This window comes from Lithobates pipiens, unplaced genomic scaffold (genome assembly GCF_037356315.1).
Source record: "Lithobates pipiens isolate NorthernLeopardFrog02 unplaced genomic scaffold, aLitPip1_a1.2 Scaffold_23, whole genome shotgun sequence".
NCBI classification, from domain to species: domain Eukaryota; kingdom Metazoa; phylum Chordata; class Amphibia; order Anura; family Ranidae; genus Lithobates; species Lithobates pipiens.
The window spans coordinates 174,988,242-175,015,736 of NW_027507785.1; the positions used below are offsets into that span (position 1 = coordinate 174,988,242).

Sequence of the window (27,495 nt, forward strand, 5' to 3'; positions counted from 1 at the left end):
ACTGTTCTCTTCGGGAATTATCCAGTTCAGATCTCGCCCTAGGTGGCTTGGGGAATCAATAAGTGCTTGTAGGGGCTGTACTATATTGGGGGAGGGAGGGATTTACCCATTGCATGAGCTATCTCCCCTTCATTATGTTGAGAGGAGTAATATTTGGATCACCTGTTATATAGCTTTTGGGGAATTGTGTGGCCATCGGAGATCTAATCCCTATACTAGCGATCCTCTTTTTGGTGTTTTATCAGGGATCAGGGGATATTATTTTTGCTCTTTTTCAGCAAATAAAAGTAGTTGTAGTCCAACTCTTTACGGTGTGTGTTTATATCTACTTTGTTATTTTTCCTGTTCTTTGTTAGTAATTTTGATTACACACCCCCCCCCCCCCCGTAATATATGCGGTGAGTGCTACCATTTTATTATAGGCAGGATTCCCATTTGTCCATATATGTTGCTCTGTAAAACCCCCTTCATTTTGGCCATCAGATTCAAAAAAGGTGTAAAAAATTATTATTATTTTTTTTTCCCCTCTCAGGCTAACTGTGTTAATAAAACTACTACACAACTATAACTCACTAGTGCTATCATGTGATCTCAGATTGTGCAACACATTCACATTAAGGAGACCTACAGTGACTTTCTTTTTTGCATGCAGTTCTCCATGAAGTTATTCAGTATGTATTTTGCCATAAAAAGTATTCATTTTAGAGCTTCTAACTTAATATATGATGTAATAAGTTACAGTATATTATAATACTGACGGTATACATTTAATTGATATCTTCAAAGGTATAGAAAAATTTAAGGGGCAGTACTTACACAGTAGAGAATACAAGCTTCCAGACAATTTTAAAGGGAAAAGAGTTTTGGTGATTGGCATTGGGAACTCTGGAGGGGACATTGCAGTGGAACTAAGCAGAACAGCACAACAGGTATGTATGTAGCTTGATTAAGATAGAGTGTTTAAGTACTACTAAATATGCAAAAATGTATGTGTAACTGTTACGTAATACTGATGAATACAATGGAGAAAATAATTATTTGATCCTGTGCAAGTTTGCTCACTTACAAATAAATTAAGGGACTATTATTTTTATCATAGGTGTATTTTAAATGATAGAGACAGAACATCAACCAAAACTCCATAAAAAACACATGATGCAAATGTTATAAATTGAGTTGCAGTTCAGTGAGTAAAATAAGTATATGTTTCCCAAGCATAACATGACTTAGTACTTGGTGGAGAAACCCTTGTTGGCAAGCACAGGTAAGACATTTCTTATAGTTAGTGTCCAGGTTTGCACACATCTCGGGAGGAGATTTGGTACACTCTTCTTTACAGATCTTTTCTAAATCATTAAAGAGGAACTGCAGTCTGCTCACATAATTTGTAATTAAAACATTTTTGCCATTCTGAATCTTCCCTCCAACCACTTTGCATATTACTGTCCGTCATATTTTGGTTTCAGCGGACAATCCGCTCGTCAGTAGGCTAGTTCGACGGACTAAGAATGGCGCATGCTCAGAAAGGATTTACACGACGAAAGGTTGCATTGCTGTGTATTGGACTTCCTATTTCTAGTCCCGTCGTACGTGCTGTACACGTCATCGCGCAAGCTTTCGACGGACTGTTTGTGCATCCGTGTGTGGTCAAGTCCGTTCATTGGAAAGTAGGACGGACTGTCCGTCGGATTGTATGGCGGACTAAGTAGGCCATACAATCCGCCCGTGTGTACGCGGCTTAAGATTTAATAGATGGAAAGTTGAAAAGAAATGACTGAAGAGCTGCTTTAAGGATTCTTGGCTGTCTCTTGACAACTCAGCTTCCTCCATAAATTTTCTATAGGATTAAGATCATTCAAGATTTTACAATACATGGCCCCATCCATTGGCCCCTCAATGTGGCAAAGTGGGTCTGTACCTTTAGCAGAGCAACAGACCCAAAGCATCATAACTCCTTGCTTGACTGTAGGGATGGTGTTCTTGAGGTCATAGTCATAATTTTAATTCCTCCAAACACAGTGAGTCAAGATAATGCCAAAGAGCTCAATTTTGCCCGGGACCTGAGCTGAGTTCAATTTTTTTCTTATCTGACTACAGCACTTTCTCTCAATCCTTCTCTGAATCATTTAGATGTCCATTGGCATGACTGTACATGTGCCTTCTTGAGGAAGAGGACTTGTCTTGTTTGGAGGAAGAAAAATTCTGACTATGACCCTAAGAACACCATCCCTACAGTCAAGCATGTGTGTCTGTAGTGCATGTTCAAACCTTAATACCATAAATAATAACATGTTATTAGATTTTCACTCCAAGAGTATATAATGAGTTTGGAAATTCTAGAGAAATGCTTAAATAATGCATTACAATATTAGTCTACAAAAATTATTTTAGTCTACTAAAATATACTGGAGATTTTAGTGGACTAATAAATGACCAAAACTAAAGCAATTCAGATGGCTAAACTACAACTAAAACTAAAATGGCGTTTTAGTCAAAAGACTATGAGGACTAAAACTAAATTGAGATTTACCGTCAAAAATATAACACTGCTTGAGTAGATACTCTTTTCTTGTTCAAAGTTTTATTAGACAAGGTATGGTACAATAAAAGTAGGTTTTGGTCCATGAATGAACTACAAACAGGTGTGAAACAAAAACAGTACCCAAAGTCAATTAACACAGGAATAGCTATGCATTAGTGAGTGTGGAAAACAGGTATTTGACATATGGAGCCATAGTAAAAGGTCTAGTAGGCTCATTCTTAGGAAGTCTTTCATATCTATTTCTATTGCAGCGTTATCCTTTTCTGTATCCAGAGAAGGTGAAGGGATAAGGGGAGGAGGTGTGGGGACAAGAAAGCCCAAGGTGTCTCTAGGGTGTGCCAGGTGGTGCACAATAAGGAACTTCCCATTAAGGGAACTACTTATGGAAGTAGAAGAGATTCATTGAAACCAGGTAGAAGAAAGTGTGTTACCCATGGGGACCATATGAGTTCATATCTGGCAACTCTGTCTGTGATAATAGCTTTAATTTTCGCATGGATCATGACTTATGTAACCATGTTTATGACTGCAAGGACACAGAGAGTGGGGGACCTCCAGGATTTAGCAATGATTTGTATAGCTGCTTTTGTAATCTGCAATAGAAGTTTAAATTGGCCTTCTGTTAAGGAAGCAATTTTAGGTTTAACAATGCTATAGATTGTTCAGGCGCTGGGAATGTGTCAAAGAGGGTGAAAAGCATGCCAAATATGGAGTTCCAAAATGTTTGTGCTATTGGACAAGACCACCAGATATGTGGGTGAATTACTTGGTCTACACAATCTCTAAAGCAAGTTGGGAGTATTGGGGAACATATTTGGCAATTCTGGCAGGGACCAAGTACCAACAGGTCATAACTTTGTAAATAGTTTCAAGTGCCACAATATTCTTTGAGGAGGATTTTGTGGCTTGCCAGATATATGACCATTCTTTACCATCTAGTGTAAGTCGTTTTCCAAATTTAGAGGTATAAGAGGGGGTGTATGAGGAGCCAGTGTGTACTAGGTGGATGTAAAGGGCTGAAATTAAGCCCCTTTTGTGTGGGTCATTTTTGCAGGTCTGTTAGAAAATGGACATGGAAGGGGCTGAGGCATCCCTAGTGATTAAAAGCATGAGGAAGTGTTTAATTTGGAGGTATCTTCAAATTTTGGAAGAGGGGAGATTGTGTGACTCTCTAAGAGCAGGAAAGGGTTTGATATCATTGGAAGTCATAAAGTTATGTGTTCGAATGAGATTAGTTGAAGACCATATTCGAAAGGATGATGGTGAAGTCCAGGCTGGATAGAATGCTGGGTTGCGCAGGAAAGAAAAACAATGGGTTGTGGGGGGACTGGAGGTAATGTTTGGTTTTAAGTTGGTCCCAAACGGAAAGGGAGTGACGGTTTACCAGGTTACAGTGCATGTCAAATGTTTTAATAAAGTACAAACATACTGTACATCATTCAAAGCCACCCTTTAACTATGCTGTTTTTTGGCTACTTAAAATTGACATGCCATTTTGTGGTGCACAAATTTTAGCATTGAGTTTTGCTGCCAAATGCTTGCATTTAATGTGTTATCACTTATCATTCGTGAAAAATTATTTTATCATACTCATAAAAGCAATTTTTAACATCAAAGTAACCACAACAATTCATACAATAAAAGCCTTGCCAGTAAATGACTTATTTCATAGAATCTGTTCATTTAGCAAAATGAAAAATAGGGAATAAGGTGAACATGTGTTTACTTCGAATACCCAATTATATGGAGGGAAAATAAAAAAAATACAGGCTATTTGCTACTACATATTTGGTTAATTGAAATGAACACAGATTCATCTTATAAACTAATCTAAATGAACATTTACTTTGCAATATAAACATTCTCTATTACTTTAGTAAATCAATCCCTTATTCTCCCTGAGCTCTCTAAAAACAATACAAAGGCAGGAAAGCAGATCAGCTTAACAAAACTAGGTTTTGTGATGTGTTTTTTTTAATTAGCCACCCACAGGAAACCCATAGAACGGGAACCTTTCTGACTTGATCTTTGGAAAAATTAGATGCAATGGGCCAGGTGGAGGAGCCTGGAGCACTGGCGGATGACCTGTGAATAGAAGGGTTGGGGCTTCTCTGTGCAAAACTATAGGTGTATGACATATTTGGTATTTTAATTTAAAACAATCAAGAATTTACAATATTTTTTCAATTTGCAAGCAAAACATTTAAGTTTTGCGAACTTCACCTGAGGTTAATTTAGTGCCAATCTGTGTGGTATCCTCCATGGGTATTCTGAATTTAGACGCATAATCAACCTAGGGAGCTTTTGGACCTTAGGGAGATTGCAGAGTGAACTGATTCAAGCATTAAAGTGATTGTAAAACTTAGTTTTTTGTTTTATTTTATAAAATAATTAACATGCTAGACTTACCTGCTCTATGTAATGGTTATGCACAGAGCAGCCCCGATACTTCTCTTCTGGGGTACCCTTCTGGCTCTCCTCCTCTTTATTGAGTGCCCCCATAGAAAGCCACATTTTATGGGGGCCCTTGTGTGGGCTCACTCCTGAACTGCCCTGTCTACGTCCAATGACACAGATGGCCTCGCCCCTTCCCCCCTTTCCACTCCCTCATCAGAGAATTTGATTGATAGCAGCAGAGGCCAGTGGCTCACACTGTTATTAATCTGTCCTCTGAGGAGAGAGAGAGAGAGAGAGAGAGAGAGAGAGAGAGAGAGAGAGAGAGAGCAGAAAGAGCCACTGCTCTCGTGCACAGAGTGGATCAAGATCAGGCTCAGGTAATTATAAGGGGGGTGGGATAAGGATTTTTTTTTTTACCTTAATGCATTTAATGCATTAAGCTAAAAAAACATTCATGCTTTAGAACCACTTTAAGTTTAGTTATGTACAGGTTTATATGGGTAAAAGGACAAATGTAAGGGGCATTGAAAACAACCAAACCAGCAGCAAAGCTATCATGCTTTGATTAGACTGAGATTAGTTCTAACTAAATTCATATGCAACAATAGGTTGAGGAAAGGGTTAGTGTCAGTACGCAATGTTTTGCAAATTTGTTGGATGGACAAGACTAGACTTCATTCTAGGAGATCCTTTCCAACTAAGCCTAGTTGCTGTGACCCAGCTGCCTATCTGATCATACTGTGACTTTTCTTTACCTGCTTTGTCTGTCCCATTAATTGTCAACCAATCAGGTGGCTCAAGATGAGGTTTTCCTTAATTATTATTGCTTTTATCACTTCAAATTACCAACTAGAAGGAAATTGTGTGTTGTAATGACCCTACAAAGCTCTGTTCTTGCCTCTTTGTCACAAGGTTTGGCAGGTCTGTATTAGGAATAGGGTATAGGTTATATAGAAATTTTTTAATAAAAATTAATGATCTAGATTTTATTTGATATCATTTATAGGTGTTCCTTAGTACAAGAAGAGGTGCCTGGGTTACACACCGTGTTGCTAAGAATGGCTATCCTAGGGACATCGCAAACTTATCACGTTTTCAAAATTTGATCAGAAAAATGTTGCCTTCTTCTATGACCAACTATATGGTAGAATCAGCTCTCAACAGTAGATATAATCATTGTAACTTTGGCCTTCTACCACAACATAGGTAAGATGTGTGCAAAATGGAAGGAAAGCAATTGTGTCTATCTCGCAAATTTTGGAAAGATATTCCTTTCTTCATGTGAGCATAAATGTATTTATAATACAGAATGTGGAAGATGCTGAGTGGCAAGGTTGGGAAGTCTGGTTAGGTGATGATTGCATCTGTTCATATTAAAAATTCTCATTCTTCTTATGCTTGAATCTGTTGTATCTTTTTAATGTAAGCCTAATTAGCTTTCAGTTGTAGCACTTACCCTAGCAGGAACCGCTGGTGATGATGGGTCATCTGTTCTGCCTCAACTCTTAAAACTACTCGGTCCTAGCTGACACACCCCTACTTGGGGTCGAGGATTACTCACACCTGGGTAACTTAAATTGTTACTAAACCCAGGACCCTGCATTCACAACACAGTACACCGAACATAGAAATGCAATTATTTTAGTAAATATAAACTGCTAAATATCTTTTCTTATCAGCAGTTAGAGCAGTCTTGTGGCTCATATTAGTGACCAACCAAGCACTGATTAAAGCTTGTAGGATGAGTTTTCTGACTGACCTATGAGACTGCAAGACCTCTGACCCTCTGTCTGGATAGTGCTAATTTGCCCTGTGCTGATCACATCCTCACACGAAAAAAAAAAAACCCTCTCTAGCAATACACACCAAACTGAGCATGTGTAGCCTGACTCCATAGACTCTATAGACTCTGTGTTATCAGGAAATGATTAGGAGTCAATGGAAGGAGAGGAGGATCAGAGAAGACAAGATGAAACAGCCTATTTACACAATGCAGAGGATTAACCCCTTAGGTTCCACAGTAAGTATAATAAGCATGCTTTACTGCATATACAGACTGATTTTACTGCTGTGGGTTTAGTAACACTATAAACATTAATAAGTCCCAGATGTATAATAATGCACAGAAGTTAGGCCAAAGACTACCAGAAGTTATGTCAAATACGTGTATTATATCAAAGCAGGTAAACAATGAAAGACTTGCATCAAACAGTAAACAATTTAATGGTGTAGAACTAACAAGGTGAATTCTGGCCTAATACAGGAGGAAATACCTAACTCGTGTCAATATTAGTCCAAAGTTCAACTGAGATAACTATTATTGAGCAAAATCAGACCTAAGTAACACAATGATAATGTTCTTGAGTGCACTCTGTAAAGATAACCCAGATACGGGTATCCGTAAGTATTCCTAAGCGAGGTACCCCTTAAAGGTGGTGACAAAGTACTTTGCGCCTTGATGCTAACGTCAGCCATCTTGCAATGGGGCCCTTCTGTCATTGGCATGCAAAATTCTGTCCCTTTAAGAATAAGTGATTATAGCTTAGTGCAACTAAGGAAGGAGCAGCCTATGTGGGAGACTGGGCATAGCAAGTGGTTAAATGTGGGCTCCTCTCTCTCTACACCTGCCAGGCAACAGGTCCTTTTCCATATGCTTGGCAGTTAGTGATTCTGGCCTTCAGGTCTCAGAGGCTCACATAGGCCGCAGTCTCTCAGCTTGGACCCTACATGGAGCAATTCTCTCTCCTAACTCAGTCTCTGAAGGCAGCTTCAGCAGGCTCAAGTGCAGGTCTGTCCTCTCACCCTAATGTGGAGGAACAGACACAGCAACAGGTCCTCTTCTCTCCTCTCTAATGACTCCAGGCCCTCAGATGTGAGGCACAGAACTCGACAGCAGGTCCGTCCTCGTTGCTCTCTTACTAGGACACTTCAGATCTTGATCAGTTTACCTGGGAAAAACTGTGAAGCTCTCCTTTGTAAGCAGCAAGGATTTGTGGAAACTGAAGTCCATTAGCCATGAGGGCACTTTCAAACTAGACCGGGGGGGGGGGGGGGGGTGTCGGTGGTAAAGCGCAGCTAGTTTTAGCAGTGCTTTACCACAGTTTTTGCGGCAATTTTCGTCGCTAATGGGACGCTTTTAACCCCTGCTAGCGGCCGAACAAATGGTTAAAAGCACCTGCAAAGCACTTTGCAGATGCTTCGGCAGTGCTGGCCTTTGATTTCAATGGCAGGGGCATTTTAGGAGCGGTGAATTCACCGCTCCCGCAATGTTCCAAAGATGCTGCTTGCAGGACTTTTTTTCTCGTCCTGTAAACGCACCACCCCCAGTGTGAAAAAATTCCGGCTTTCACACTGGGGTGGCTTGAGAGGCGCTTTCAGGAGCGAATTTTTGCTCAAAAACGCCTGAAAAGCACCCCAGTGTGAAAGTAGCCTAAGTCTCTATAAACAAGTATGATGCAGTGCTTTTTTAAGAACTACAATTCACATGAAGGTGTGCAGCACAGCTAGTTTCTTTCTTATGCTCCAATTGGCTTAGACCCTCCTGGTCCTTGATTGGCTCAAGCTCTCTGCCAGGAGGCTGGAGGAGTCTGAGGGATTTTATACTGATCCTCGCTGTCAGCCTTTAGTGAGAGAGAGAGAGGAGAGAAGCAGGCTGCAGCACAAAGCTACACAGTATATATACACTGTAAAAGCAATACAGATAACAAATTATTAAGGCACTTTTTAGCCAAATTCTTTCTCATAGCAATCTATTTTAACACTCTTGAATTTTTTTAAATTCACATTAAATATGTGTAAAAACAGTAACCACGTGGATTGCTGCTGGTAAACTGGAGATACAGAGGGTACATTGGGTAAAGATAAGAAAGAAGTGTCTGAAATATAGTTTAAGTCTAAGGTTCTCATCCAATATTTTGCAATACATGGCCCCATCCATTGGCCCCTCAATGTGGCAGAGTCAGCCTGTAGATATGGTGTTCTTAAACTCATAGTCAGCATTTTTGTTGAAACCCTGCTACAGAACGCTCTGGACCACAGAGTGGTGCAAAGGTTCATCTTCCAACAGGGCAATGACCCTAAGCACACAGCCAAGATAAAAAAGGAGTCGCTGCGGGATAACTCTTTGAAGGTCCTTGAATGGCCCAGCCAGAGCCCAGATTTGAACTCAATTGAACATTTCTGGAGAGATCAGAAAATGGCTGTGCACCAATGCTCCCCATCCAATCTGATTGAGCTTGTGAGGTCCTGCAAAGGGGAAACTGCCCAAAAATAGGTTTGCCAAGCTTGTAGCACCCTACTCAAAGATTTCAGGCTGTAATTGGTGCGAAAGGTGCTTCAACAAAGTATTGAGCAATGGCTGTGGATACTTGCTGTATGTACATGTGATTTTTTTTTTTTTATAAATTTGCAGAGATTTCAGACAAACTTCTTTCACATTTTTATTATGGGGTAATTGTTTGTGGAAGTTTGAGGAAAATAATGAATTTAATCCATTTTGGAATAAGACTGTCACAAAATGTTGAAAAAGTGAAGCACTGTTAATACTTTCCAGATGCACTGTACCTATCTATGTATCTATACTATTACATAGGGAAACAATACCAGTTGTATGTTACATTTATTTATTGTCCTTATTAATTAATTAATTCATTTAATCTTCAGATTCAGCAGTCAGCATCCAACTGTCAATGATGATCTCCCTAACCGTATTGTCTCAGGCTATGTTCAAATTAGGCCCAATGTGAAAGAGTTTACAAGCACTGATGTCATATTTGAAGATGGAACAGTAGAGAAAAACATTGATGCTGTCATATTTGCTACAGGATATAGTATCTCTTTCCCGTTCTGTGATCATTCACTGCTCCGTGTTAACAACAACAAGGTCTACCTATACAAATATATGTTTCCTTATCACTTGGAGATGTACACACTAGCAGTGGTAGGACTTATTCAGCCGATTGGAGCCATTATGCCAATTTCTGAACTTCAGTGTCGTTTGGCAACTCGAGTTTTCAAAGGTACACCATAGACAACAGTGATTTATGCTTTGAATAATTATTGCCAGTATAGAAATGGCATACAAAAATCACTAGCCAAAGTAATCCTGCCATGATGAAAAAGTGATTACCGTATGTTTCTAAAAGCTTGGGTCGCAAGGTTCTTGCACATGCTTTTATATATTCCTAAATTAAATTGAAATAGTGAAGCCACGCTATCAAAAAGAAAAGCACCATAAACCAAGCAGTTTGATTTGAATAATTAATGAAGTCTGTATAAAGGACAGACTTCCTAAATAGGACATCTTTACACTTTTTGTATATTCCTGTTTTGAGCACCTTGGAGTCCTCCTAAAGTCCCCCTTGATATGAGAGATAAAGGAGCTGATATTGTTGGCCTTCTTTTAAATACTTGCCTACTGGGCACTTTCACCCCCTTCCTGCCCAGACCAATTTTCAGCTTTCAGTGCTGTTGCACTTTGAATGACAATTGCAGGGTCATGCAACACTGTACTCATATGACATTTTTATAATATTTTTCACACAAATAGAGCTTTCTTTTGGTGGTATGTAATCACCACTGGGTTTTTTATGTTTTGCTAGGCAGCACTGATGGGCAATGATAGGCTTCACTGACTTGAGGGGCGCCGATGAGACAGAACTGGTGGCCACTGATGATGCTGCACTTATATACTGCTCTAATGGGCAAGGAAAGGCAGCACTGATAGGCAACACTGATGGGCATTAACAGGTGGCACTGATGGGCACTGAAAGGCAGCACTGATGAGGAGACACTGATAGCTGGCACTGTTGTGCCTACACTAATAATCAGGACCAAGGCCGGACTGGGAATAAAAACCAGCCCTAGAAATAATTTCATACCAGCCCCATAGCATAAAAAAAAAAACAAAAAAAAAAAAAACGATATCAGTAAAAGCCAATGATTACAATTATTTAAAATAAATAAAATTAAACTTTAAAAATGTCCCTTTAATAAAAAAATAAATAAAAAAATAGGTCCTTATGTGCACAGTGTCCCGGGGCGCAGTGCAATATGGAAGCGCCATGTCTATGCAATCACGAGATTGCAGACGAGGCACTTCATTTGCCCCAAAAAAACCTCGCTCTATGGCACAGTTGATCGCGAATGCAGATATGTATGATTTACAGTTTGCAGAATGCAGATATGTGTGATTTACAGGTTGCTTTAGTAGAGCCCTGTGTATAATGTGCAGCCTGGTATATGATGTGCAGAGCCCAGTGTATAATGTGCAGCCTGGTATATGATGAGCCCTGTGTATAATATGCAGCCTGGTATATGATATGCAGAGCCCGTGTATAATGTGCAGCCCGGTATACGATGTGCAGAGCCCTGTGCTTAATGTGCAGCCTGGTATATGATGTGCAGAACCCGATGTATAATGTGCAGCCTGGTATATGATGTGCAGAGCCCTGTGTATAATGTGCAGCCTGGTATATGATGTGCAGAGCCCTGTGTATAATGTGCAGCCTGGTACATGATGTGCAGAGCCCTGTGTATACTGTACAGCCTGGTATATGATGTGCAGAGCCCTGTGTATAATGTGCAGCCTGGTATATGATGTGGATTCTATAAGGGGTGGGGCTTATGAGAAGTGGGGGGTCACACGTGGAGGGGCGGAGCCTTGCACTCGCCCATACTAAAACTTCACCAGCCGCCACTGATGAGATCAGAAGTTAATATGGTCAGTAAAGATACAAAGCTGTTTTCTTTCTTTTTTTTTTCTTATACTGTATAGTAGGGTTTCTCAACTGAAGTTCCACAAGAGGTCCCCAGAGGTTCTGCTGCAATCTACCTGTCAGCCACAGGCAGCTGATGGGTAGATAACATCTCCACTGCTGACACAGGCAGAACTACCTAGTCAAGCAGTTGTAATTGTGTTGACTGTGGAGTGCTGTTCTCCGCCAACCCTTTCTCTCCTCTTGTCCATTCCAGGTAGTTGTATGTGACATCACATGGGATATACAGGAGGGGAGGAGGGACGGAAAGGGAACAGCGCTCAACAGCCAGCCCCATCACAACCGCTTCTCTTCTTAGCTCTGCATATGAAGGATACCTATGCTCCCATGTAATGTTCCCTGCTCTTGTGTAATGTTCCCTGTTCCCATGTAATATGCCCTGCTCCCATGTAATGTGCCCTGCTATGTGCCCTTATCCTGTGCCCTGATCCCATGTAATGTACCCTGCTCCCATTTAAAGTGCCCTGCTCTGATGTAATGTTCCCTACTCCCATGTAAAGTGCCCTGCTTCCACATAATGTGCCCTGCACCCACATAAAGTGCCCTGATCCATGTATTGTGCCCTGCTATGTGCTCCGATCCCATGTAATGTGCCCTGCTGTGTGCCCCGACCCCATGTAATGTGCCCTGCTCTCCTGTAAAGTGCCCTTCTACCATGTAATGTGCCTTGCTTCCATGTAAAGTGACCTGTTCACACATAATATGCTCTTCTCCCATGTCATGTGCCCTTCTCTCATGTAATGTGCCCTGCTCCCACATAAAGTGCCCTGTACCTTGTAATGTGCCCTGCTCTCATTGGGTGTGCCATCCTACCCCCATGTACTGTGCCCTCCTGACCCCCTGGATCCCACCCTACTAACCCCCTGTACACTGCTGATCTCAAGTTTGACCCAGAATTGAGCGTCTGTGCAGGAAAAAGCAAGCACAAATTTCACAATAAATAGGTATGTTTTAATATTGATTCTATCATTTAATACTATTTCTAAAAATAATTGCTGGTATATCAATGGATTACAAAGGATGAGAAACCCTGCTGTATAGTGTATTTTACATTTAATTTTCAGTTTGTTGGTTGGCAGCAGTACTGCAGACTTAATAGCACTACCTTGTAAATAACTTAGGAGAGTTTATCATGGTTTTAGCTTACAAAACTATACGCTATTTTATTATAATAGAAGTGCATAGCAACTTCTCACTTATTTTGGCTCTACAGGTTTGGTCAAACTTCCTGACATAGAAGCTATGACATTTGATATTGGCAAGAAAAAATTCAAAATGGATGATCGGTGAGTTATTCAGGTTGTATATTTGAAACATTCTAAACAAAAACAACTTTCAAATAAAATTTGTAATTTATTCTTTGGTAAAAATATTTAAAAGCGAGTTCAAAAGGTAGGACTGGACCCTGCTGCTGGAGAAAAAATGTGTGAGCAATTATGATGGAAAGGGAATAGGTTTGCTAACCTCTGTTAATTCATGAGCAATCCATAAGCTCTATATAAAGTATATAAAGTCTGGTTATTTCCATAGTTGCATAGTTGATAAGGTTGTAAAAACACATAGCTCCATCCATTTCAACGGATGTGTGTGTGTTTGTTATGTTATGTTAAAGTCTCTAAAAAAAATTCCATGCCCATGTACACAATGCTTACCGATGAAAACATCTATTTTTTTAAAATCTATCTACACGCTTGACTGATACCAATACCCAGAAAAAGGGAGTTCCATGTTTTCTTTTACAAAAGATTTTATTTGCATAGTAATTCGAACAGGTAAGTTAGGTATACAATGAGACAGTTACATTATATATGACAAAAGTGGAGAAAAAAATCCCAACAAAAGGATAAAACAAGATAGTTGCAGAGCTACTAAGTTCCATTTGGCATCATAACGAATGTCCAAAAGTCTCTGGTTAAGAGGGAGTTCCATGTTTTCACTGCTCCAACAGCAAAGAAACAGGAAAGAATATACAGTTTAAGATTAAACACCTTTTGTGTCTTACATTTTGTCCACGTCTTCATATATCACGTGCCCTCTTGAGTGCTTCTCCTTCAAAGTGAATACGTGTAATCCTTATAATTGTTTTTGTTGCCATTCACTGAACTCATTCTAGTTCAAGGACATCCTTCCTGTGGATTGGTGACCAAAACCAAATAGCATACTCAAGATCAAACTGAACCAGTGTTTTATAAAGGGGTAGAATTATTGATATACCCCTTGAATGTATGCCCTAATGCATGAGAATATTCTGCTAGATTTGATAGCTGCAGTTAGGCATTGCTAAGTCTGCAAGCTACAACAGCCCACAAATCTTTTTCCATCATTGGTTCTCTCAGAGTAACCCTTCCCAATGCAAATTTTTAATGAATATTTTTAGCACAAAGCACAAAAGTGTATAACTTTATACATTATTTTTCAATACATGTGCAAAAAAAATAGATAGAACAGAAATCAAAGGCATCAATGCCTGTTGTTAGGGCAATACCTTTAATGAGTGGAGACCAATGGCCGACAATGTCAGGCAAGCTCAGTACTCAGGTCTGCAAGAGATAGGAAAGTCTGAATCGCTAGACCGATGATCAGTGTCGGGGTCACAAGCCAAGGTTGATACAGGAGGAGAGTTTCGTAGTCGGGGGGTCACAAGTCGCTTTCAAACAGCAATAGAAGTAGCTCAAGTAGTGTGCAGGATCTGACCACAATAATCTACGACAGGAAGTGCAGAGCTAAGGCTTTTATTTAGGACGTTCATGGGAGGAGCAAGGAGGTCAAGGTTCAACAACAAGCAAGACAAAAGACAGGGTTGTCCAATGGATCAGGCAGGATTGTCCAATAGATCATGCAGGGAGCTATCCAGCATCTCAGATAGCTCACCGTGAATAATCAATGCCTGACACCTATATATATATATATATATATATATATATATATATATATATATATATATATACCAAAACCAGAAAATATCTTGAAAATGGGACCTGCATGGTGCCAACATAGACGTACGATTATTTAAAAGCTAAAAATATTTTTTTTTTTGATACCAAATAATTTTTATAATGTCATATAGACCTACAATCTAAAAGGCAATACAATATATGGGCTAAAAGGCAGTCAATTACACCATATAAATTAAGAGAAGTAAGCTCCTATACATTTTCTAAATAGAACCCTCGAGTAGTCATCTCAACGTGTTTCAACATGTTTCGCATTTTTCTGGCTTCATCATGAGATTTTCTACTAAAATGCATATCTGTACCATAAAAATAATGAAAAATATTATGTGTACATAAAGAAAATTGGACCACAAGGAAAATGTATTGGATCACAAGAAAAATGTTACTGAAGGGCATCCTTACGACCAGAAGATTCAGGAAATGAAAAAACTCCTCAGACCACTAAATTTTCAAGCTTAAATGAAGCTTTTAGTTTCAATCGATTGTTATGCGTATAAGCCTGTCCCGCATTGTCAGGCTCTTTTTATTTTTTTTATATCATTGTTGGTATTATATATGTTTGCATATCTGCTATTGTTGTTAACTATTCTTCTCTATTGTTAAATAATCATGGATTTCAATTGTTAGCCTCCAATTGGTTTCCTGTGTGGTCATATCCTGGGTTCCTGAGCCGGTGAATAGATGGGCCATTCGCCTAAGGGTCTGGTGGCAATTTTGCACTCATGCCCATTAGTGCTTTGGTCTTCTGTCCCTTGCGCTAACCTGCACCCCCAGTGTTCTGTCCACCGTCTTAATTTGTTCCCCCCTTTTGTATTTTCAATTCTTTTCCCCCTTATGGTTTAGGCAACCCTTTACTTCTTTGGGCATCATTCAGAAACTGGAGGTTATCTCAAAGTACTCTGTTTTTGATGGGTTGCCTTATTGGATTGCGTTACCTTGCTCCCCTTTTGCTTCCATCCCAGCCTAACTGTTTACGGTTTATGTTTACTATGTTTACCCTTGCACAATGACGTGGGTTGTCAATTGTGTTTGCAGCACTTCATGATGTCAGATGCCGAAGGTGTGGAAGTGGTGTTTAAGGCACCCCTTCCGGAGGACATCTTGACAGAGCACAAGGGCGCTTTCTCACACCCAATAATACAGTAGAGTCTACATAACAGGTGCTTATGTTTTTGTGGGAGTTTTTTTTGGATGATTGTTTCCCTATATATATAATAAATAAATATATATATATATATATATATATATATATATATATATATATATATATATATATATTTGTGCAGTAATTGATTTTCCCTCTATAATATATATTTATTAACATAATGGCTTTAACAAAGGTGAAACATGTAATAAACATATAATAAATGTATAAGAGCTTACTCCACTTCATATGATGTACATGGTGTAATTGACTGGCTTTTGGCCCATATATTTTATTAAGTCCCATTTTCCAGATATTTTCTGGTTATGTTTTTTTAATATTGACTCTAGTCTGCCATGTAGCTGCTCATACCTCCATTTTATCAAGGTCTTCTTGTTACATCCTGTTCTGAATTGAGTTTCCTGCAATATCTGGTATTATCAGTAAACACAGAAATTGAACTCCTTCAGTGCCTTGCAAAGGTATTCACCCCCTTGGCTTTTTACCCTATTTTGTTTCAGTACATTCTTTCCCCCCTTATGGTTTAGGCAATCCTTTACTTCTTTGGGCATAATTCAGAAACTGGAGGTTATCTCAAAGTACTCTGTTTAGTTCAATGTTGTTTTTAAAATCTGGATTTTATTGTTACATATTAATGGATATTACATATTAATGGATCAGAACACAATAGTCTAAGTTGGTGAAGTAAAATTAGAAAAATATATACATAAAACTATTTTTCGGAAATTAAAAACTAATAATTGGCATGTGCGTATGTATTCACTCCCTTTATTATGAAGCCCATAAAAAGCTTTGGTGCAACCAATTACCTTCAGAAGTCACATAATTAGTGAAATGATGTCCACCTGTGTGCAATCTAAGTGTCACATGATCTGTCATTATATATACACACACCTTTCTAAAAGTCTCCCGAGGCCGCAACACCTAAGCAAGAGACACCACTAACCAAACACTGCCATGAAGACCAAGGAACTCTCCAAACAAGTAAGGGGCAATGTTGTTGAGCAGTACACATCAGGGCTGGGTTGTAAAAAAAAAATCCAAATCTTTGATGATCTCTAGGAGCATCATCAAATCTACCATAACCAAATGGAAAGGACATGGCACAACAGCAAACCTAGATTATTTTTTGAAACCTTCAGTTTGTACTTTTTGAAAGATATGAGGCATATTATTTAAATTGTAGAAAACATTCCCTGTAGAGATAATAGTCTCCTTGTAACAGCTTACGTTAGCTCATTATACACAATTATAGGTCACCAAGATGCCCTCAGCTCAGTCCAATGGGCACTTGACAAGTCCACTTTACTGCCTGCTCATATATTTTTTAATGAAAGCCCTGGATTTTTGTTTGACCAGAAATTATTTCTGGCATGATGGGAAGTTTTTCTTACAAATACTTGGAGTTGCCATGGGCGCCCGTTTTGCACCAAGTGTCGCAAACATTTTCATGTCACTATGGGAGGAGAAGCTTGTCTTTGGTAGCAGACCGACACAGTTGGTCTGCTACCAAAAATATATAGATGATGTGATCATGATATGGGAGGGTGATCTGATTAGTCTCCAGCTCTTCATGTCTAAGCTTAATGGGAATAATAAGAATATACGTTTAACCTGGAATGCTGATGCTTCGTGTATAGCCTTCCTGGATTGAGAAATTTTTAAGCAGGGTAGTTCTTTTAAGACCAGAAATAATTTTAAACCGACCAATCAAAATGGGTACATATCTTTGGATAGCTGTCATCACCATTCATGGCTATATAATATCCCTAGAGGCCAATTTATTTGCCTACGGTGAAATTGTAATCTGGAATCAGATTATTATTCACAGGCTAATGTACTGACTGATCGTTTTTTACAAAAGGGATACACCCAAGATCACACAGTCAATGACATCAACAATGTTGGAAGTATGGACCGTGCGATTCTGGTTGCAGTTTTTTTGAGTATAAAATAATTTTAGACTATAACATTCAACATAAGAAATTTGAGAAGATAATCATGAAGCACTGGGAAATTTTGAAAATAGCTCAAATACTAGGTACCATGTTACCCCCACGCCCGAGATTTATTTATAGGAGACCACCTACTTTGAGGGGTATGTTAGCCTTAAGTGTTGTGGATTCTCCAATTATAAATGAAAATCGAATTTTTGATTTTCTGTCAGGATTCTATGCCTGTGGGAAATGCCCAGCCTGTAAGAAGTGTAAACATAATCTTAAAAGGAGGAAAGAGTTTACTGCCTCTGCGAATAATAAGAAATATCAAATAAAAAAATCTTACCACGTGCAACACAGTAAGAGTTATCTACATGTTGCAGTGTGACTGCCGACATGTAGGTAGAACTTTTCGACCTATGGGTGTCCGCATAGCTGAACATGTAAATAACATCAAAAGGGTGTTTTTTATCACATAATGTTTCCAAGCATTTTAACATTTTCCACAATCAGGACCAGAGATGCTTGCAGTTCTGGGGTCTGGAAAAAGTAAATAAACATTGGAGAGGATGCAATTATATAAGACAGTTGAGTCAACGTGAAATTTGGACTGGTATTGCTAGATGGCCATAAATATTTTGAGATTTATCTGGTTTATATGTTCACCCTTACAAAGTATTAGTATTCATTTATATAACAGTGCAATATATCAGAGATCCCGTTTCTAACAAAATGGGGCTAATTACTACTCATGGAATTTGCAGACTGATAATATAATAATATATTCAGTAAGTAATATGTTCTATGACCAAATATATATGAATTGGAAAATATGGATCATGCACCCTTGATTATCTGGCTCACAAGTGAGTATGAGGGCTTGTTCACACTTGCCTACATTTCTCATGCTCAACAAATGTTCCTAGGGTGTTAGTATGGGCGTCAGACAGGGATCAATGAGCTTTAGTATGGGCATTAGACAGGCGTTTTACAAGCATTAATGAGGAGTTAAAAATGCTCCCCAAACACCCTATGGGCAGTTTTGAAGCGTTTGACAAGTGTTAAAATGACTCCACAAATGCCTATTCCATTACAGTAAATTAACTTAAAGCTCTGCAACTGCCTGCCAGAGCATTTGCAAGGCATTTCCATAGACTTGAATGGGAGGTATTGAAGCCTTTCAAATGCCTCCTGACTAAAGATGAGGCTTCAATTTTGAAGCGATGAGACGCTAACGCTTAGTGTGAACAGCACTATGTGCTGTCTATTATATTGTGTGCACAGGCATTTGAGGGGTCTTTTTAACGCCTCTCAAATGGCTCTCAAACCGCTGCTCTTAATGCCAGTGTGATCTCAGCCTCATGGATATATACTACATATATATATATATATATATATATATGTATATATGTAGCACCGACCCCCGAAGGAGCTGATGGTTTTATTGGGCTTACTGTTACCTCCTTGTTTGCTTCTCCATCTAGGGATTCCTGTGGTAGATGGCCCAAAGAATGTGGAAACTGACACTAAATCTTCTTTTGGGTTATTTATTTGTAACAGAAACAGAGTCTTTCAATAAAGGGTAGAGAGTTAGGAGTAAGTTCAGGTACTTAGGTTGCAAAAAATAAAGGAAGTCCTTATAGTAAATCCAGAGAATAAAGACCGTTTCACAACTGGATTTTACAAAGCATCTGACCACCCTTGGATCAATTGCATGCTGAGTGACTGTATTTATATTGCAAGAGCAAATTGGCTCAGGGTTCCAGTCCAGCCCACCTCTGAGGAGAGATGTTCAGGTGGGGAGGAGACTGCTGCCTCTCCCCAGCACAGGCTGCCATGCGGCCTCAGGTTGGAGACTTGAGGGCCTGAAACATTGAAGCTGCAGCCCATGGTTCTTGCAAGCTGACTGAGGGAGGATGTCCACAGATCCTGTATGGTATCACTGGTATAGAATGTTGCATGGAAGTTGGAAGGAGGATCTCAGCTGTCCCTGGACATTGTGTGAGTAAAGACCTCCTAAAGCAGGGGTAGGCAACCTTGGCCCACCAGCTGTGGTGAAGCTACAAATCCCATCATGCCTCTGCCTCTAGAAGTCATGCCTGTGATTGTCAGGGTCTTGCAATGTCTCATGGGACTTGTAGTTTCAAAACAGCTGGAGGGCTGAGGTAGGTTACCTACCCATGCTCTAAAGGGATTCCTCGGACGGAGTGTTACTAAAATCACCCTCTTGGTCCTAGAAGTCAGCATACTGGGTGTGTGAGCTAAAGGGGATCCTGGCTAGTGTCTTGAAGAAGCAAAGTCCGGCAAAATCTCTCTGCTTAAAAAGCGACTTGTTTCATCATATTCTGCATAGGGCTACTGACATTCTGCTACACAGTCCTATTGAGAAGTTGTACTCACTGTGAATTGTTAATTTGGAGTATCCTACTAATTCCCTTCTCCTATCCAAGTTCCAAATAAAACATAAAAACACATCCCCTAGACTGGTTATTGGAGACAACGAGCGGAAGAATGTGTGCATGTGGCTGTGTGGAAAATACAGTGTAAATGGCTGTTTATTACTCAGTGGGAGACCCGGGCACAATAATTCAGCAGCTCCTTCAGGGGGTACCACTGTGTATATATATATATATATATATATATATATATATATATATAATTTTTTTTTTTTTTTTTTTTTACTTTTTTGGACTTTAAACGTACACAGTAAATGGCCTTGATGGGTTTTTATGATTTTCACATTTTTTTTATATGTGTGTGTGTTTTTTTTTTTATTAGATCATAAAATGGTAATATATGGCAAGTCTTTTTGTACTGTATGTGTATCCCTCCTTGAGTTGTGTCTATGGCCAACATTTCTGAGACACATTTTTTTCTTTAAAGTGTGATATTACTTGGCCTTGCATAGCACTTGCAAGTATTTTTTTAATTACACTGTACTTAGTAAAATTATTCATTTTAACAAAGTTTACAAATAATTATACAGTTTGTAGTAGAACGGAAATCCCAAACAAATAATTATATAACAAATTATGTATTCCTATTTTTAAGCTATGTGCCAAGCCAGCGTCATACAATACAAGTAGACTATGTGGAATACATGGATGAACTGGCCACACTTCTTGGAGTAAAGCCAGATCTGCTGCGTCTCTTTGCTACGGATCCAAGATTGGGCTTTCAGGTGCTGTTTGGTCCCTGTACGCCTTACCAGTTTCGGCTTATGGGGCCAGGAAAGTGGAGCGGTGCCAAAAATGCCATCATGACACAGTGGAATCGCATTATAAAGCCGACAAAGACACGCATTCTTAAAAATTCTACCCAAGATGCATCTTTTCCAAGAATGCTAATAGTGGGCGCAATTGTGATTATCTTGGCCATTTTTATGTTTCACTACTAAGTATATATCTAGTTTTTGATTTAATCATTTGAGTTTTTTGCTCTATATAGGAAGTGTATACTTTTTATTTGAGTTATTAACAGATATGCATATCAAAGTTAAAAAAAAAAAAAAAGCAAAATAAATAAATATTGTATAAGGACACAGGTGAATAATGCTGATACTGGAGAAGTGTGAACATTTGTAATAAACAAGGAAACACTGTATTTTATTTGAAAGCTTCTGTCTTGATTTCTATTGCAAATTTTAAAAGGTTCTATATGAGAAAGAGGCACTTACAACATTTACAGTTAAGTATGTAAATTTCTATTGTTTTACAAAAAGGGTAGATTGCTGGTATTATTTATCTCTTTGCTCTGTAACCCATTGGTCTGTGTTAACCTCCATTTTAAACTAAAACAGACATAAAAGTGACAATTAACAGCATTCTTTTATGTGGTATCTGGACAAGACATCAGCTGTGTGCTAGTAACTACTGACCTCACAATACCTCAGTTATTTTAAATATATTTAGCTGTGGTAAGTACCACATGCTTAAGCCACGAATGCCCCACTTTTCCTGTAAACCAGCTTGTCTTTTACATGTGCTGGCCTTTAGAACTCTTTCAGAAATTGCATTTCACAAACATGACAAATATGCTGATCATAAAAACTTTACATGGCAAATGTATTCCTTTTAGGGATATCATCATCTGCCCTGCTAATGCAAGTAAAAATATATAGGAAAAATACTAAAAACTTGGTAACCTATCACAAACAAAGCAAGCCCTGTTCTGATTGTACACAAACAAGGCATTGTGGAAATCCGTCTTTTATAATTGATAATTGCATTTTATATTATTGATAATGTAACTGTTTTACCAATAGAAGCATGTAGCAGCTGTTTTATGCATCTCTGGGCCCAAGCTAATTCATAAAAGAAATGTATTAAAAAAAAAAAAAAAAAAAAAAAAAGCATGATGGTTTACTGTAATTAATCAATACATGTTTGTGTGTTTGTCAGTATGGAGCTGATTTAGAAAAAAAACAAGATAAATCTGTCAGACAGATTTTTCCTGGGGTGAGGGGGGTAGGAAGCAGAGTTTTTTTTTTTTTTTTTTTTGCTGAGGTGGACTTTAGCTAGGAGATGGTGAGGGGGAGATTTTTGCTAAGGGGGGAATAATTTTAGCTGGCTGAATTGGTCACAATTGCTCATTTGTTATCCATGTATTGTAACAATTGACTGCTGACTATATATTTTATTTGATTGCACATTTTTAGCTTATGTAAAAATGGACTATCCGCCGGACTTTGCAGCGGAGGTCCGCCAGACTTTCCGAACGAGCGCACTTCCGCACACATGACCACACACGAACTGACTTTCCGGCGGAATTTTGTCGGAGGTCCGCCGGACTTTTCAAATGAACGGACTTGCCCACACATGGACTAAAGTCCATTCATTTTGAACGTGACTTCAGGTATGACAGGACTAAGGAGAAGGAAGTCAATCTCGACACCTCCATCGGCGAGATTGACACCTTGTGAGCCCCGTCACCTGGTATGGGCTTTAAGGGTAACCCCTACGCTGAAAAACAGGGGGCCCCCCTAAAGTCCATACCAGACCCTTATCTGAGCATGCAGCCCTGCCAGTCAGGAAAGGGGGTGGTGACGAGAGAGTGCCCCCCCTCCTGAACCGTACCAGGCCACATGCCCTCAACATGGGGGGTGGGTGCTATAGGGAAGGGGGCGCCCTGCGCCCCCCCACCCCAAAGCACCTTGTTCCCATGTTGATGAGGACAAGGGCCTCTTCCCGACAAACCTGGCCATTGGTTGTTGGAGTCTGCGGGCAGGGGTGCTTATCGGAATCCGGAAGCCCCCTTTAATAAGGGGGCCCAGATCCCAGCTCCCCACCCTATGTGAAGGAGTATAATACCCCTTACCCCTAACCATTCACCTGAGGGAAAAAGTGTCAATAAAAAAAAACACACTACACAGGTTTTTAAAGTAGTTTATTAAGCAGCTCCGGGGGTCTTCTCCACGCTTCCTGGTTCTTCTCGACGGGCTCCTCCTCTATCTTCTGCTCTTTTGCCGCTCTTTTGCTAGCGGAGGAGCCAAGCTTTCTCCTTCTTCGTCGCCATCTTCTTCTTCTTCTTCCTTCTTCTGTTCTTCCGATGTTGACACAAAACACTCTCCCGCTGTAATGCCGTGGACGCGTGGAAGCGGCGACTTATATAGGCAAAAGGGGCAGGTCACCGAGTGATGTCACATTAAAGGGGGCTCCCGGATTCCGATAAGCCCCCCGCCCGCAGACCCTGACAACCAATGGCCAGGGTTGTCGGGAAGAGGCCATTGTCCTCATCAACATGGGGACAAGGTGCTTTGGGGGTGGGGGGGCCACAGGGCATTTTTAAGAATTTACAGCAAGGCATGTTTCTTCACTCTCTCGCAAGCTTAAAAAGTGAGTTCTTGTTATCCTATTCTGTGTTATAGAGCATTGTTTCTTTATTATATGAAAATTTGTACTGATTAACCTCCCTGGCGGTATGATTCAGTCTGGATTTAGGTGCTGAAAGCGGTACAATTATTTTGCATGGAAATTTGGCGTTTTATATTGTAGTCCTGTAATTCTTAGGAATAACTCTCTTAAATCTGTTCAAACCAGAGTCTAGCAGACATCCCGGGTATGATAAAGTTTATAATATAATAAATAATAATAAAAATTATTCAATAATGTAATCAAATCCTAAAACACTGAAAAAGGGACACTTTTTGGTTGCTATGGACAATCTCCAAATTCCAGGCAGAAAAAACAGTATTTATAATATAAAAGTGCATGCAGGGCACTGCACAGACCACTAGGGACAAAGGGGGTGTGTAATTTTTTAATACAGCACTGTAATCTGTGTTTTGTGTGTGTTTTGTGTTTTTTTACTTTTTTGAATTTGCCGCCGTTCTCTGCTCCCGTGCGCCGTAACGCCGCAGGGAACGAAGCTCGGTGGCATTCGGGCACTGTGAATCGTGCAGAGGACGGCTCGATCACACAGCGCGGAGGACATCGCTGGATCCAGGGGACAAGGTAAGTAACTCTCACTGTGCCCTCCCTGCATCCAGCGAAGCGATCCCGAGTCTGGCTCGGGGTTACCCCTCCTATCAGTAAAATCCTAACCCGAGCCAGCCGGATTACCGCCAGGGGGGTTAATGTTTATTTTATCCATTTTTAGTTTCACCTGGCTCGTTCCAATAAATTTAAGATCAAAACAAATATGTTTTTTATATCTGAAGTTTATGGAGCAGAAAGGTTTAGCTCTCTGCCCTAAAGACAGAACAATGCCAAATATTGGGTTGAAACAATATTAATACCTCCCAAGCTTAAAGTATAACTAAAAGCAAAAATGTGTACCTTTTAAATTATATAGTTTACTAACAGTGGAGAGGGATTACAACCCCTGTCAGATTTTTTATTACTGTCTATGTCCCCCTTTAGGGCGATTCACCCCCTCTATTTGACATTTCACGTTTTCACTGAAAGTGAAACAAAATCCCACATTTTGGGTTGTCAGCAGAATAATAGAGGATAAACTTTCCAATAGGGACACTAGTTCTGGTGACCTTGGTGCTAATTAGTAATATTTTAGTAATATTTTGTGCTTAAAGGCACCTTTAAAATCCCTGACATAAGACATTTGTTTATTAGAACATGATAGGTGTTTACAAACATAGATAATTAATGAACGTTAAAAAAATAAGATAACAATAAAAAAAAATTAAATCAAGAACATCACCCAGGGGGTGATTTACTAAGAAGAAGGCACTGCACCAGTCATGGAAAAGTCATTAATCGAACGTACGAACAGGCGCACATTGAATCGCAAATAGTGATAATAAATACCTGCATATGTAAACTGCAACTGGTGCTAGGGTAACTGAGGTTTTCTCATTGATAATAGCGCATGCCCAATACAGTTAGTTAGTTTCATCTCATTGGATGTATCTTGTTATTCGATTAGCAGGTGTTCTCTGTTAATTAAACCTTTTGATGCTAATCTCATTCCTATCACTTCTAATATATCTTTTCGTTTTTTTCTTTTTTTACCCACATCTTTCAATACATTATAAAGAACAGAGAAGTGTTTCTAAATCCAATACATTAATATTTTCAGATCTTGATATTTAAAAGTGACCATACACTACAATCAGTTAGATCTTAAATAAATTAGATTTAAAGCAAGAGCCTGTTTCATTTCCTATAATTTGAATTTATTGTTCAAGTGCATCTTCCTATTACCTATTTTGCCTAAAAATCGAGTTGTACAGAGATTGGACAATCATATTGTATAGTGCAGGACCATCTAAAATGCCAGATTTGGAATGTAGATGTGCCAAAACTGATAACTTTGCTAGTCCCCACTTGGCTGGCTTATATTCTAGTTATTGGCCTTAAAATGGGTATGGGGGCCCAGATCCCACCCTGAGGGACATATATTAATGTCACCAATTTGGACAACCCCAAAAATGAAACAAGGAGAAGTGCCTTTAAAAATGAAAAAATGCTTAAAAGCTAGTAAATTGGGAGGGGGGCTTACTCTGCCTGTAAATTGGTGCATCTGTAGCATGTATCCAAAATGCTGCTTCAAAGATGAACGGCTTTAGAAAAAACCTAAAACTCTACATTGCAGCTGCAATATTTTAATCCAAAACAAAAAATAGCCTGGCCCCCCCAAAACATACAAGGCCATTTGGGTCTGTTAAGGCTTAAAATGAGAACCCCCACGTGAAAAATACCACCCCAAACTAAAAAAATATTGTGCCCCTCCCACACACTAACAAACTCCTAGCGAAACACACAGCAAGCCAGCCCATAAAAGGTGGTGGATGCTTGGGGGCAGGAGGGGCTCAGGCACCCCAAAAGTCAACCACCTTGTTCCCTTATTCAGGGGGACAAGGGCCCCTTCCACACAACTCTAGGCTGGGGTTGTGGGGGGCTGCAGATGGGGGCTTTACGGAATGTGTAAAGCCCCTTTAAACTAGTGGGTATTGGGCTGAGCCCAACATACCCCAAAGGCAGCTAGCTATGTTGAGTGCATGTGGTCTTGTATAGTTCAGGAGGGGGTTGGGCGATCTCTCTTCTTGCCCCTTTCTTAGCTGGCCCTGTTGTTTGCTCTGAAAAAGGATATGGTTTGGATTGGTGAAGGCAGCTCACAGCCTTTTGAGAATGGAGTGGAGTGTGGAGTTCCCCTTTAAAAGCAAAAGCTAGCCCATGGAATTCCAAGGGATTAGAGGGGGGGGGGGGGGGGGGCGGGGGAGACAAAAGCATTGGAGAATGGAACGTGGAGTTCCCCTTTAAAAGCAAAAGCTAGCTCAAGGAAATCATATGCATTAGAGGGGGAAGGTTAAATGACCTTTTAGGAGGAGCTAGAGCAGCGAGAGTCTTTTTAAATAATTTTAACAAGGTGCATGTCACATGTTGGCAACATAAGATGCTAACATGACCTGTGTGCAAATCTCCTTAAAAAAATACATGAAGGTAAACCAGCGTAAAAAAAAAAAGTCAAGTTTAGAGGTGCGCCCGTTCAACCAATGCAATTGCATGTACGTTGCTTAACATTTAGTAAGATTTTGGCCGCGCAGTGAACAAACTCATGTGAACGAGTGCAAGAGCCACTTGCACATGCCCACTGCTTACATTGATCTCACGCAGTTCTAAACGTACTGGCAGGCACAGCAGGCTTTCTCTGAAAGAATAACTTTCTCAATCAATTTTGGGTATATTTGATACTTGGGCAATTGTTAATAAACTTCCTCATATCACCCCACATCACCCCATAATATTGGCACCTCCATCTTCTGTTAATATTGAATTGGAGATGCCATGTGCCATGTCCATAGTGGCGCACAGATTGCATTTTCCCGTGCACCCAGATCGCTATAGTAAATGAGGGATTCAAGCTCTGTTACCGGCGCACCGTGTCATAAATATGGAGATGTGCCTTGTGCCACTGCATTTGGAAACCACTGTAGAACATTGCCTGAACTGAGGTATAAGCTAGCTACCCACAGCTAGGATTCTACTGCAAATGACATTCATTTTCTATGGTCAAAACACAGTTTTTTCTGAATCTGTCTGTCTTACCATTGAAGAATCCCTTGGGTTTATTTTCATACTTTATATGTTTTGGTAAAAAAAAAAAAGAGGTATTTTATGCTTGTTAAGTTTAAGGCTTTTCTGTAAGTTTCAGTAAAACTCTGTGTTTCTCGTTTGTTGTATTTTTTTATTTTTTTTAGTAGTAGACATTTCTAACTAGCACCAAGTATCTTCACCTCACAATCTTGTCTGGGTAACTGCCATCA

The 27,495-nt window shown here is 39.6% G+C and overlaps 1 protein-coding gene across 3 annotated transcripts in view; it reads left to right on the plus strand.

Moving 5' to 3' along the window:
* LOC143928044 (flavin-containing monooxygenase 5-like) overlaps positions 1-21,379 on the plus strand; it is an 89,232-nt gene extending 67,853 nt beyond the window's left edge. For all 3 annotated transcript variants that reach the window (XM_077452642.1, XM_077452640.1, XM_077452641.1), the window contains exons 5-9: positions 787-929; positions 5,946-6,145; positions 9,602-9,957; positions 12,929-13,001; positions 20,823-21,379. In XM_077452642.1, the coding sequence (XP_077308768.1) occupies positions 787-929; positions 5,946-6,145; positions 9,602-9,957; positions 12,929-13,001; positions 20,823-21,168 (1,118 nt within the window). In that variant the 3' untranslated portion in view covers positions 21,169-21,379. The remainder of the gene's footprint in view (positions 1-786; positions 930-5,945; positions 6,146-9,601; positions 9,958-12,928; positions 13,002-20,822) is intronic.
* Positions 21,380-27,495: the final 6,116 nt, after the last annotated feature.